This window comes from Saimiri boliviensis, chromosome 11, assembly GCF_048565385.1.
Source record: "Saimiri boliviensis isolate mSaiBol1 chromosome 11, mSaiBol1.pri, whole genome shotgun sequence".
Classification (NCBI taxonomy): Eukaryota; Metazoa; Chordata; class Mammalia; order Primates; family Cebidae; genus Saimiri; species Saimiri boliviensis.
The window spans coordinates 30,940,125-30,953,079 of NC_133459.1; the positions used below are offsets into that span (position 1 = coordinate 30,940,125).

General features: G+C 51.9%; 2 protein-coding genes across 3 annotated transcripts in view; both read left to right on the forward strand.

The window, feature by feature from the left end:
- The first annotated feature begins 2,147 nt into the window (after positions 1 to 2,147).
- Positions 2,148 to 3,891, forward strand: FAM167B (family with sequence similarity 167 member B). The gene is made up of 2 exons (XM_003937570.3): positions 2,148 to 2,714; positions 3,398 to 3,891. Exons 1-2 carry the CDS (start codon positions 2,454 to 2,456, stop codon positions 3,626 to 3,628), a joined length of 492 nt encoding a protein of 163 aa, XP_003937619.1. The 5' UTR covers positions 2,148 to 2,453; the 3' UTR covers positions 3,629 to 3,891.
- Positions 3,892 to 3,989: 98 nt separating this feature from the next.
- LCK (LCK proto-oncogene, Src family tyrosine kinase) overlaps positions 3,990 to 12,955 on the forward strand; it is a 38,915-nt gene continuing 29,949 nt past the window's right edge. For both annotated transcript variants that reach the window (XM_010348134.2, XM_003937567.3), the window contains exon 1: positions 3,990 to 6,472. The gene's annotated coding sequence lies outside the window, so the exon portion shown is untranslated. The remainder of the gene's footprint in view (positions 6,473 to 12,955) is intronic.

A 12,955-nucleotide genomic window follows, 5' to 3' on the forward strand; every position in this document is an offset into this window, starting at 1 on the left:
TGCCCAGCTAATTTTTTGTATTTTTTTAGTAGAGACGGGGTTTCACCATGTTGACCAGGATGGTCTCGATCTCTCGACCTTGTGATCCACCCGCCTCGGCCTCCCAAAGTGCTGGGATTACAGGCGTGAGCCACCGCGCCTGGCCCTATTTTCATTTCTTAAACATTGATGTCTACACTGTTGTGGGTGCTGATTACTAAGAATAAGACCAACTGCTACCTTTAAAGGGCCTTCTGGTCCACTGTGTTTCGGACTTTTGCATGTGAGTTTTATACACACACATACAAGCCTTCTTTCAAATTATATATATAAACAAGAGTAAAACCATAGTATAAACATGAAATTGGAACTATTCTGTGAAAGAAATCAGACATGAAAGAATACATATTTGCTTGAGCCCAGGACTTTGAGACCAGCATGAACAACATAGGAAGACCTTGCTTCTATTAAAAATAAAATTATCGCCGGGCGCGGTGGCTCAAGCCTGTAATCCCAGCACTTTGGGAGGCCGAGGCGGGTGGATCACGAGGTCGAGAGATCGAGACCATCCTGGTCAACATGGTGAAACCCCGTCTCTACTAAAAGTGCAAAAAATTAGCTGGGCATGGTGGCGCGTGCCTGTAATCCCAGCTACTCAGGAGGCTGAGGCAGGAGAATTGCCTGAGCCCAGGAGGCGGAGGTTGCGGTGAGCCGAGATCGCGCCATTGCACTCCAGCCTGGGTAACAAGGGCGAAACTCCGTCTCAAAAAAAAAAAAAAAAAAAAAAAAAAAAAAAAATTATCTCATGAGACTACCACAAGGAAAAGAAAAAAATTAAATTAAATTAAATTAAATTTAAAAAAATTACCTGGGTGTGGGGTCTTACACATGTAAGTCCCAGCTACTGAGGAGGTCAAGCAAACGAATCCCTAAATCCAAGAGTTCGAGGTTGCAGTGAGTCATAATCCCACCACTGCACTTGAGACTCTAGCCTGGCAACAAAGCAAGACCCTGTCTCAAAAAAAACAGAAAAAAAAAAAAAAAAAAAAAGGAGAAATTGTAAAATTCCAGAAGAGCAGCAGCAGCTGGGATGGGAATTTGGTAGAAATGCAGATTATCAGGCTCCACCCCATACAGACTGAATCAGAAACTCTGGCAGTGGGGCCTAGCAATCTCAGCAAGCTTTCTAGGTGATTCTGATACATGCTGAAGATTGTGAACCACTGTGCTGTTACCCTCGGGAGAGTAGTAACAGGCCAGCAGCACACAGGAGGCTAACAGCCCTTCCTGGGTGCTGGAAATACTCTGTTGCTCGATCTGGGTGCTGGTTACATGGATGCATTCAGTTTGGGAGAATTCATTGAACCATGCATTTATTTATTTATTTATTTTTTGAGATGGAGTTTCACTGTTTTTGTCCAGGCTGGAAATGGTGTGATCTCGGCTCATTGCAACCTGCATCTCCTGGGTTCAAGTGATTCTCTGGCCTCAGCCTCCTGAGTAGCTGAGATTACAGGCGCACACCACCACACCCAGCTAATTTTGTATTTTTGGTGGAGATGGGGTTTTACCATATTGGCCAGGCTGGTGTCAAACTCCTGACCTCAAGTGATGTGCCTGCCTTGGCTTCACAAAGTGTTGGGGTTACCGGTGTAAGCCACCACACTCTCATGCATTTATGATACATACAATTTTTCTGTGTGTACGTTATGTTTTATAACAAAGTTTAAAAAAGCGAACTGTTCTGGTCGAAGCCTTAGGAGGGGCAGGGGAGGGAGGGCAAGGACCAGATCCACAGCTCTGCCCTTCCCCTGCAGGCAGCCCTTGAGGAATTTCCAAGGGAACCAATGGCTCTTTAGAGTATTAGCCTGAAGTCCTTGATCTGTCCCAACAGAGCTCTGAGGTCAGTGACTTGCCCAAGGGTCTGCAGAGCCAGCACTAGAATCCAGGTCTCCTGACTCCCAGGCCAGGGCCCTGGAGGCTAGTCCTTTGCCGAAGGGCTAGTGTCACGAGTAAGGTCAAGGGGTGGCTAGGCAGCCTCCTCCCGGATCTCAGCTCCCTTAACTTGGGTCTTGGGAAGAGGGCCAAGACTCTGGTGTGAATGATGCTTTTCTCATCCTGGAGCAACTTCCTTTCTGGGAACTGGGTGTCTCCGTCTGGGCAAAGACAATAAAATTCATCCAAAAGGCCAGAGGAACAGGGTTCCTCTGGCCCCCACCCGGATGGGCATCACGTGGCTCCCAAGTTAGCAGTCCAGGAAAATTCCAGCCCTTGCACACTTGGCCTCACACACAGCCATCTGCTCACTCACCCTGGCACACTCAGCCCCAACCCACCTTGAACATTGACCATCACACACTCCCTGGCACACTCTTCTCACCCTCAGTTTCTACCACCTCTCCCTGGGCAATATTGCCAGCCCTTCCCTCATCCCAGAGCTGCAGCTCTGCTCTGTCACTCACCTCAAACCTGCCATGTCCCTGGGGCAACTGAAATTCCAGGCGGTGGGCGAAGAGGACGAGGAGGATGAGGAGGGGGAGAGCCTGGACTCCGTGAAGGCACTCACAGCCAAGCTTCAGCTGCAGACTCGGCGGCCTTCATATCTGGAGTGGACAGCCCAGGTCCAGAGCCAGGCCTGGCGCAGGGCCCAAGCCAAACCTGGACCAGGGGGACCTGGGGCCATCGGTGGCTTCGACTCAATGGACTCCGCCCTTGAGTGGCTCCGACGAGAGCTGGTGAGTCTGGTGGGGTGGGCAGCTTTGCACAGGGCCTTTGGGCCGGTCCTCCCTAGGGCCCAACACCATAGGCATGGGGAAGGGATGAGAATAGACCCTGCCTCCAGCACCTGCCCACTCAGGTGTCCTGGGCTGAGGAGCCAGGAATGGACTTGTCCAGTGCTGTATTCAGGGAGCCTTGCTGAAGGATTCCATCCAATCTACTGACCTTGTGCTCCTGTGGCTTAGGGGACAGAGCCCTGCCATTGGGGAGTGTGGAGCACCATGATAGATAGGGAAAGACGGCCTCCCCTATACTGGGACTTGCTATGCCCCAGAGATACAGTGAAGTACAAAAGGAGGCCCTGGCAATGCTGCAGGCAGATTCTGAAGACGGGAATTTGAAGAGGTGGCTCCCAAACCAACACGTGCAAATAGAAAGATAACCAGGCTCCAACGCAGAGATTCTGCTTGGTTGATCTGGGATGGGTCCCAGGCAGCTGGATTTGCTTCATAATGACTCCTCAGCCCGGTTTGAGAACCACCAGGTGGAGCAAGATTGGGAGATGGGGAGGGATCAAGCTGAGGTGAGAGGGGGCCCGGGGAGGACACAGCCCGTGCAAAGGCCCAGCGTTGCCAGGGAGGGTGGAGCGGCGCGCGGCCGAGGGCCCGTCCGTCAGGCTTACGCCCCCTCTCGGCCGCAGCGGGAGATGCAGGCGCAGGACCGGCAGCTGGCAGGGCAGCTGCTGCGGCTGCGGACCCAGCTGCACCGGCTGAAGATGGACCAGGCCTGTCACCTGCACCAGGAGCTGCTGGATGAGGCCGAGCTGGAGCTAGAGCTGGAGCCCGGGGACGGCCCGGCCCTGGCCCCACTGCTGCGGCACCTGGGCCTCACGCGCATGAACATCAGCGCCCGGCGCTTCACCCTCTGCTGAGGAACACCTGTGGGCCGCCCCTCCCCCCGCCTCCCCGCCCCCTCTCCCACTGCCGCTTCCCCTGCCTGCCTGACAAGAGGGAAGGGAGGGGTGCCCCAGAGGCACCAGCTCCCGGCGGGGGAGCAGAATCATTCAGGCTTCTGAGAGCTGAATTCCAAGAGTGCAAAACCCTAGCATCCTGTTTCCTCTGCTGCCAGCTGGGAGGGGGAGGAGGAGGAGCGCACACCCACAAACTCCTCAGTAAACGCCCTGTCCGCTTCCCATCAAGGTCTCTTGCAGTCGTTTATTCAGGCCCAGGGCCGCTGTCTGAACGTGGCCTGTCCCTGGGACCACCCTAGTCCACTGCAGGCCCATGGGAGGTGACTTAGGTAGACTGGGATGCTGAAGAATGCAGAATCTGGGAGACGTGGATTTAAAGGCAGCTCCCTCGTTTATTTCTTTTTTTGTTCTTCTTCTTCTTTTTTGTGTGTGCAGTGGTGTGATCTCTGCTCACTGCAACCTCCGTCTCCCAGGTTCAATCTATTCTCCTGCCTCATCCTCCTGAGTAGTTGGAATTATAAGCGGCTGCCACCATGCCTGGCTAATTTTTTGTATTTCTTTCTTTTTTTTTATTTTGAGATGGAGTTTTCCTCTTGTTGCCCAGGCTGGAGTGCAATGGCGCGATCTGGGCTCACTACAACCTCTGTCTCTTGGGTTCAGGCAATTCTCCTGCCTCAGCCTCCCAAGTAGCTGGGATTATAGGCATGTGCCACCACACCTGGATAATTTTGTACCTTTAGTAGAGATGGGGTTTCACTGTGTTGGCCAGGCTGGTCTTGAACTCCTGACCTCAAGTAATCCACCCACCTGGGCTCCTAAAGTGTTAGAATTACAGGCCTGAGCCACTGATTATTTCTTTTTCTTTTTTTTTTTTTTTTTTGAGACAGAGTTTCGCTTTTGTTACCCAGGCTGGAGTGCAATGGCGCGATCTCGGCTCACCGCAACCTCCGCCTCCTGGGTTCGGGCAATTCTCCTGCCTCAGCCTCCTGAGTAGCTGGGATTACAGGCACGCGCCACCATGCCCAGCTAATTTTTTGTATTTTTAGTAGAGACGGGGTTTCACCATGTTGACCAGGGTGGTCTCGATCTCTTGAGCTCGTGATCCACTCGCCTGGGCCTCCCAAAGTGCTGGGATGACAGGCTTGAGCCACCGCGCCTGGCTGCCACTGATTATTTCTATTAGACCCTGAGGAACCCCTTAACCCCTGAGTCTGTTTCCTCACCTCCACAATGGAGGTGCTGATTCTCACTCCACAGGTGGTGGATGTGCCTTAAGGGAAACAGCGAGCCCTCAGTGACTGTGAGCTATTACTCACTCCCAGCGCTGCAGTGTTTCTACTCTGTGCTGAGACTCGGAGATGGACCATGAAGTGTTCAGACGTACATTGCAAGGGAGGCTGGGCCCTGCACCAGCCCTGGAGCTCCAACTCCGGGCTCAGTGTCACTCTGTAGGTTTTTTACTTTGTCTCTCTCAGCCTTTGTTTCTGTGTTACCCTCTTTGACGTTCCAACTCAGGCTTCCTCTTCCCCCAACCCATTTCCTGCCCCCTGGCCTGCAGCTGAGGTGCGCACAGTATCACAGCCTCACAGCCTCGCTTCCACCTCACAAACCCCAACAATGCTCTGTGGGTTCCCCTCCCCCTAACCAGCTCACTCAGGCAGTGACGCATTTGCACTTTCCTCCCGGTGGGGTCAAGGCCCAGTTCTTGGACCCGATGAGGCCACCCGGAGTTCCTCATACCACTGGTGACCTGGCCCTCAGCTAATGATGGGCACCCCCTCAGCCTAGCCCCAGGGGAAACGGAAATTCTTCACCTGCTTGCTGCTTGTGACAATCTTCTTGGTGCCTGCTTATAACAGAAAGTCCTGGCAGTCTGTGGCCTGCACCTGGGGGCCTGAGCAGGCCTGTTTACGCTGTCTTCCACCTGTTGCAAGAGATGGTGCCAAGCCCTCCGCCTCTGCCGGGGGCTGTGGTCTTGCCTCTACCTGCATTTGAAGTGTTGCCCTGTGCTCAGACCATGATTAGTGGGTGTTGTGCTGGCCTCTGACTACAGCAGGGGCCTCTTGGAGACATGAGGGCGTCCTGTCTGCTTCCTGAAACAGGAGCCACTGTTTCTGTCTGTGAGAGGAAATTCTTCCGGCATTCTGCCTACCACTCACCTATCCTTGACTATAATAAAGCTACTGTCCTGTGCCTGGGATGACCTGGGAATTGTTCCCTCCGCCTGACCTGACTGTGACATGCATGCTCTGCTGGCCAGCTATTTAACAGGGATATTGTCCACTCCTCTGACTCTGGACGATGCTACCTTTGCTGCCAGACAGAAAGAAAAGGGTCACTCAGCTGCAGCAGTGGTGCTGTGGGGCTGCTTGCCTCTCACCATCAGCTGAGTGCCAGTCTGCCTGCCCCCTGCTCACTGGGGCCAAAGGCTGCCCTTGAATCTCTTGCCCAGATGCACCCTGGAGGGCAGAGGGATGGTCTATTAGACATCCTCCCCTCGACTTTAACCTCCCAGTGTCACCCTGAGGGGTGGTAGGGCCTGGCCTGGAGGTGTAGGGGACCCCCAGGGTCTGAGAGGCAGGGGTCTATGGTGGCAGGAAGCTTGGGGTGCTAGAGCTTGTGGTTGGGCTGCTGGGGCCCGGTTGGCTGAGGAGCCCTCGAGAGGAGGCAGGAAGTCAGGGTGGGACGTGGGCGCGGGGAGACAGGTGGTGCCTCCGACGGCAAGGGGAGCTGAGACTGTCCAGGCAGCCAGGTTAGGCCAGGAGGACCATGTGAATGGGGCCAGAGGGCTCCTGGGCTGGGCAGGTAAGGAGTTCTGGGAGCAGGGCACAGGCCTGGAGGGGCAGAAGGCCTGATAGCAGGTGGCTGTGGCTTTGTGGGGTTGGGGGGAGCGCCAGGCTCCCTGGGGATGCTGCGGCCCTTTGCGGGCTGGGGAGAGAAGATCCTCACTGGAGGTCAGGTGGGAGGCAGGCCGTGCAGCTGGGTCGCCTCTTTCCTGCGAAGCTGGTGGTGCTTGACTCTGCCATGCTATCCGCCAGCAGCCTCTGCCTCACTGGGAGCGTGTTTCCTGGAGACCAGGCACATGGACAGTCAGGTGTTAAAAAACTAGAAACCACCAAGTCCAGTGCCTCATGCCACAAGGATGAGGCTTCTGAGGCCCAGAGAGAACAAGGCACTCACTGCCCATGGTTTCTCAGCAAGGCAGTGGCAGGGCTGGGCCCCAGAAGAGAGTGACAGCTGAGGCCGTGACCACCCTGCCTGGAGCAGGGTGATGGACAGGTTGGACTCGGAGGACTCAGGAAACCTTCTGGTTTCTGGGGCAGACCCCAATGACAAGAATCTCCAGAGAGAAAGAGACAGAGAGAGAAAGAGAGAGAGAGAGAGAGAGAGAGAGAGAGAGAGAGAGAATCGCCCAGGGAATCCAGATGGACACGCAAGGAGTGATGGGAGTGGACGGATAAGTGTGGGGGTGTCCATCACCTGGGATGGAGCTCCAGGGTGGACGGACATGTCTGATCTGAGTCTGGGAAGTTGGAAGTGAAAGAGAATAACGGGAGAAGGGAAGAGGAAGTACTATTTTTATCCCAAATGGGGGTGCAGTTGACCCTGGGTGAAAAAGCTCTGAACTCCCATCTGGAAAGTTGCCATTCCTGCCTCTGCCAAGTGTCACAGCAGGATGCCCTCCCCTCGCTGCTGGCTCCCTCCTGCTTCAGCCCTGTAATGCCATGATGGATGATGCGTAGGGCCTGTTGATGTTGCTGATTCTTGCTTCAAACCCCAGGGAGGTGGAGAGAGACTGGGGAGGCATAGTTGCTGCCTGCCCACCCCCTTACTTGTTAACTCTGAGCCTTAATCTCTGGGGGGAATCCCCAGACTTCCAGGTTCCCACTGCTTCTTTGGAGTTTTTCTTTTCTTTTTTTCTTTTCTTTTTTTTTTTTGAGACAGAGTTTTTTGCTCTTGTTACCCAGGCTGGAGTGCAATGGCGCGATCTCGGCTCACCGCAACCTCCGCCTCCTGGGTTCAGGCAATTCTCCTGCCTCAGCCTCCTGAGTAGCTGGGATTACAGGCACGTGCCACCATGCCCAGCTAATGTTTTGTATTTTTAGTAGAGACGGGGTTTCACCATGTTGACCAGGATGGTCTCGATCTCTCGACCTCGTGATCCACCCGCCTCGGCCTCCCAAAGTGCTGGGATTACAGGCTTGAGCCACCGCGCCCGGCCTGGAGTTTTTCTTGACACACACTTTCCACCTAGTCAGCAGGTCCCAGCCTTTCTCCTGTCTACAGCTCTGAGGCTTGTAGCCTCTTGTGGGGGCTGGGGAACATGGTGGCTCTCCCGATGCTTCAGGGAGGGTCATTCGCACCCAGACAGACATGAGCAGTTCCCTCTACCCAGCGCTGTGCTAACAGATCAATCAGACAGGATCCCTGGCTCTTGGGGCCCAGGAACAGAGGCTCTTCTCAGAGACAAAGGGCCAAGTGGAAAAGGGCCGAGAAGAGGCTGAGGGTTGGTTCAGAGGAGGGGAGAAGGCATCTCAAGATCTGGAAAGCTTCCTGAAAGAGTTAAAACAGTTCTGAGAAGGAGAAAGACCCACTCTTTTTTTTTTTTTTTTTTTTTGAGACGGAGTTTCACTCTTGTTACCCAGGCTGGAGTGCAATGGCGCGATCTCGGCTCGCCGCAACCTTCCGCCTCCTGGGTTCAGGCAATTCTCCTGCCTCAGCCTCCTGAGTAGCTGGGATTACAGGCATGCCCCACCATGCCCAGCTAATTTTTTGTATTTTTAGTAGAGACGGGGTTTCACCATGTTGACCAGGATGGTCTCGATCTCTCGACCTCGTGATCCACCCGCCTCAGCCTCCCAAAGTGCTGGGATTACAGGCTTGAGCCACTGCACCTGGCGAAAGACCCACTTTCTAGAGTGCCTAGGACATGAAGCCAAGGACACTATCCCTTGATTCTGTTCCTTGGGTACCATGAGGGCAGATACCTCAGAGCAAGACCAAAGGCAAAAGAGCCCACAGGCGTGGTGTGGGGCAGAGAACATGCATTTCAGGGACAGGCCGATCTAGGTACAATTCTGTACTATCATTTCCTTGAGCAAGTGTCTTCATCTCTCTCTAAACTTCAGTTTACTTATCTGTAAAGAGGCAATAATCAAGCTGGGCATGGTGGCTCATGTCTGTAATCCCAGCACTTTGGAAGGCTGAGGCAGGTGGATCACTTGAGTCCAGGAGCTTGAGATCATCCTGGCCAACATAGTGAAACCCTGTCTCTACTAAAAATATACAATTAGCTGGGCATGGTGGCAGGCGCCTGTAATCCCAGCTACTCTGGGGGCTGAGACAGGAGAATCTCTTGAACCTGGGAGGTGGAGGTTGTAGTGAGCTGAGATAGAGATCATGCCATTGCACACCAGCCTAGGCAGCAGAGTGAAACTTCATCTCAAAAAAAAAAAAAAAAAAAAGAGGCAATGATCAATTTCTCCCTTACAGAATGCTTGTATGGAATCAAAGAGAAAATGACCATGATATGCCCTAGGTAGTACCTGACACCTAGTAGGTGTTTAAGGGAGGTGCAGCACTCCCTCCCCCTGCAAATGATGCACCAAAGGGAGAGCTGTCCACACCCAAATTCTGCTCACTCAGCACCGTGGCGGGCTGGTGAGCCGCCCATTCCCTCACACTTGTAGTGTGGCTTTGCAAATGAGCCTGTTTCCTGTATATAATGCAAGGGGTGTGAGAACCGAAGCAGATTGAACTCTGAGCAGGGCCATGGGATCTACTTTAGAAGGGGGTCTCTCACACAGCCACACACAGACACACACACACGCAAACGAAAACACCACACATACCATAGGAAAAGGGATGTGTACAGATCTGTTCAGAGGCAGGGCAAGGACTGCACGTAAAACAGACTGCATCCTCCAGCTTCGTGCACACACCACGAGCTGACAGCTTCAAGGCCAAGCTCAATTCAGTGGAAGTTATTCTCAGTGGGGTTGGGTAGGGTGGGGTGGGGGGTGAGGAGCAGGTGGGACCAAAGTACCATCCAGTCATGTGGCCTCTAACAATCAACCTCAGTGTTGATTTTAAAGTATCTGGAGCTAGGAGTTTGAGGCTGCAGTGAGCTATGATCGCTCAACTGCACTCTGGCCTGGGTGACACAGCTAGACTCTGTCTCTAAAAAGTAAATACGGCCAGGCACAGTGGCTCATGCCTGTAACCCCAGCACTTTGGGAGGCCAAGGGAGGCGAATCACCTGAGGTGAAACCTGAGGCCAACAAGGTGAAACCCTATCTCTACTAAAAACACAAAAAATTAGTCAGGTGTGGTGGCACATGCCTATAATCTCAGCTACTCAGGAGGCTGGCAGGAGAATTGCTGGAATCCAGGAGGTGGAGGTTGCAGTGAGCCAAGATTGCACCATTGCACTTCAGCCTGGACGACAAAAGTGAGAGTTCATGTCAAAAAAAAATAATAGGCCAGGCGCGGTGGCTCAAGCCTGTAATCTCAGCACTTTGGGAGGCTGAGGCGGGTAGATCACGAGGTCAAGAGATCGAGACCATCCTGGTCAACGTGGTGAAACCCCGTCTCTACTAAAAATACAAAAAATTAGGCCGGGCGCGGTGGCTCAAGCCTGTAATCCCAGCACTTTGGGAGGCCGAGGTGGGTGGATCACGAGGTCAAGAGATCGAGACCAACCTGGTCAACATGGTGAAACCCCGTCTCTACTAAAAATACAAAAAATTAGCTGGGCATGGTGGTGCGTGCCTATAATCCCAGCTACTCAGGAGGCTGAGGCAGAAGAATTGCCTGAACCCAGGAGGTGGAGGTTGCGGTGAGCCGAGATCGCGCCATTGCAGTCCAGCCTGGGTAACGAGCCAAACTCCGACTCAAAAAAAAAAAAAAAAAAAAATTAGCTGGGCATGGTGGTGCGTGCCTGTAGTCCCAGCTACTCAGGAGGCTGAGGCAGGAGAATTGCCTGAACCCAGGAGGCGGAGGTTGCGGTGAGCCGAGATCGCGCCATTGCACTCCAGCCTGGGTAACAAGAGTAAAACTCTGTCTCAAAAAAATAATAATAATAATAATAAATACATACATAATGTATCTGGAGCTGCATTTCCAACTCTTGTACTAAAGAACACTAGTTGCATTAGGCACTGGGAAAGGAGAGGGCTCTGAGGCCAACCCAACATGGCTTCAGCTACAAACTCTGGCCCATCATAATCACGATCACATCACAATCAACGTTAGCTTGTTAAAGCTCTGAAAGGCTCCCTGAGAAGAAGCCTTGATTCATTTTGTCTAAACCAGTGTTTCCCCAACTTCCTGGGCCACAGGACCTTTTGTCCTGTGTCACTTATTCTATGCTGATGCCTTGGAGAGGATTGGAAGGGCAGGGTGGGCTGTGCAGACACTTCTCACGTGACGGCAGAGTTGATATGTTGGCAGTGGTTTTGTTGTTTTTGTTTCCTTTTTTCTTTTTTTTTTTTTTTGAGACGAGGTCTTACTCTGTTGCCCAGGCTGGAGTGCAGTGGCTCCATCTCAGCTCACTGCAACCTCTGCCTCCCAGGTTCCAGCGCTTCTCCCACCTCAGTCTCCCTAGTAGCTGGAATTACAGGCATGTGCCACTGTGCCTGGCTAAGTTTTGTATTTTTTTTTTTTTTTTTTTTTGAGACAGAGTCTCGCTTTGTTGCCCAGGCTGGAGTGCAATAGGGCAATCTTGGCTCACTGCAACCTCTGCCTCCCAGATTCAAGCAATTCTTCCACCTCAGCCTCCCTAGTACCTGGGATGCAGGCATGTGCCACCACGCTCTGCTAATTTTGTATTTTTAGTAGAGACAAGGTTTCTCCATGTTGGTCAGGCTGGTCTTGAACTCCCAACTCAGGTGATTTGCCTGCCTCGGCCTCCCAAAGTGCTGGGATTACAGGTTTGAGCCACCATGCATGGCTGTTTTTGTTTTCCAATTACAAAATTAGCTCATGGCTGTTTTAAAAAAACTCAAACAGGCCAGGCACAGTGGCTCATGCCTGTAATCCTAGCACTTTGGGGGGCTGTGATCACTAGGGCTCAGGAGTTTGAGACCAGCCTGGCCAACATAGTGAGACGCCCATCTCTATTTAATTATTAAAATAAAAAGAAAAATAAATTTTGTGACTCAAACAGTACAGAGGCGTATAAAAAAATACAAGAAATGCAGCCTCCTCTAATCCCACTTCTGGGATGTGCTCATCGTGAACAGTTTGATGCACGTCCTTCCAGATTTTCCTATGTATGGCTGCTGAAAAGCCTGGAGGTTGAGTCTAGTTTCTGCAGGCTGGTAGACCAGGACTCAGTTTACAATTCCACTGCTCATTTGTTTGTTACAAGGCCTCAGACAAAAATCATTTTACCCAGTTTGGGCCTCAGTCTTTGCATCTGTAAAATGGAGATCATAACAGCACTCACTTCATAGGATTATTATGAAAATTACGTGAAATAATGCAAATAAAGGCTTAGCATAGAACTTACTTAAAAGAATTGCCTATATACACATGTCAATGCAAATAGGCATATACTCTGCATCTGTTCTGCAACTTGCTTGTCGTGGTATATGCGGGACGTCTTTCCATGTCAGTACGTGGAGCTCTGCCTCATCCTTTTAGCTGTTTCGATAAATGTTACCTTGGTAAATGGTTAATGATGGTGATTTTGACATGTTACTTCCCGGCAAGTGTTGCTGTCGCGCGAGGCCATGTTGTTGGCAGTCAGAGATATTACTCATCAGGGCGCTAACTACAAGCCTTATAGCCTCCTGTGAAAATGAAGTGACACCCCCCAGAGGGGCACCCACCTCTGTCACAGACGGCAGGGCCACATGAAGGGGACGCTCTCTGTCTGCTCACCTCTGTGTCTTCAGCATTAGGTCAGAGTTTGGCACATAGGAGGTACCCATTAATTTTTTTTTTAAGAGACAGTGTCATTGGTCCGAGTGCAGTGGTGTTTACAACTAATTGATCACAACCAGTTACAGATTTCTTTGTTCCTTCTCCACTCCTACTGCTTCATTTGACTAGCCTTTAAAAAAAAAAATAAAGAAAGAAAGAAAGAAAAAAAAAAGAGACAGTGTCTCACTCTGTTGCCCAGGCTGGGGCACAGGTGGTGCGATCATAGCTCACTGTAACTTCACACTCCAGGGCTTGAGTGGTTCTCCTGCCTCAGATTCCTGAGTAGCCTAGGACTGCAGATGTTTGCCACCATGCCCAGCTAATTATAAAAAAAAATTCTCGGCCAGGCACAGTGGCTCA

What these genes read in the sequence shown, in the direction of transcription:
- FAM167B (XM_003937570.3), top strand. Translation starts at nt 2,454, where the DNA reads ATGTCCCTGGGGCAACTGAAATTCCAGGCGGTGGGCGAAGAGGACGAG. An exon ending in AGTGGCTCCGACGAGAGCTG is followed by an intron (nt 2,715 to 3,397) that starts GTGAGTCTGGTG and finishes TCTCGGCCGCAG; the next exon opens with CGGGAGATGCAGGCGCAGGA.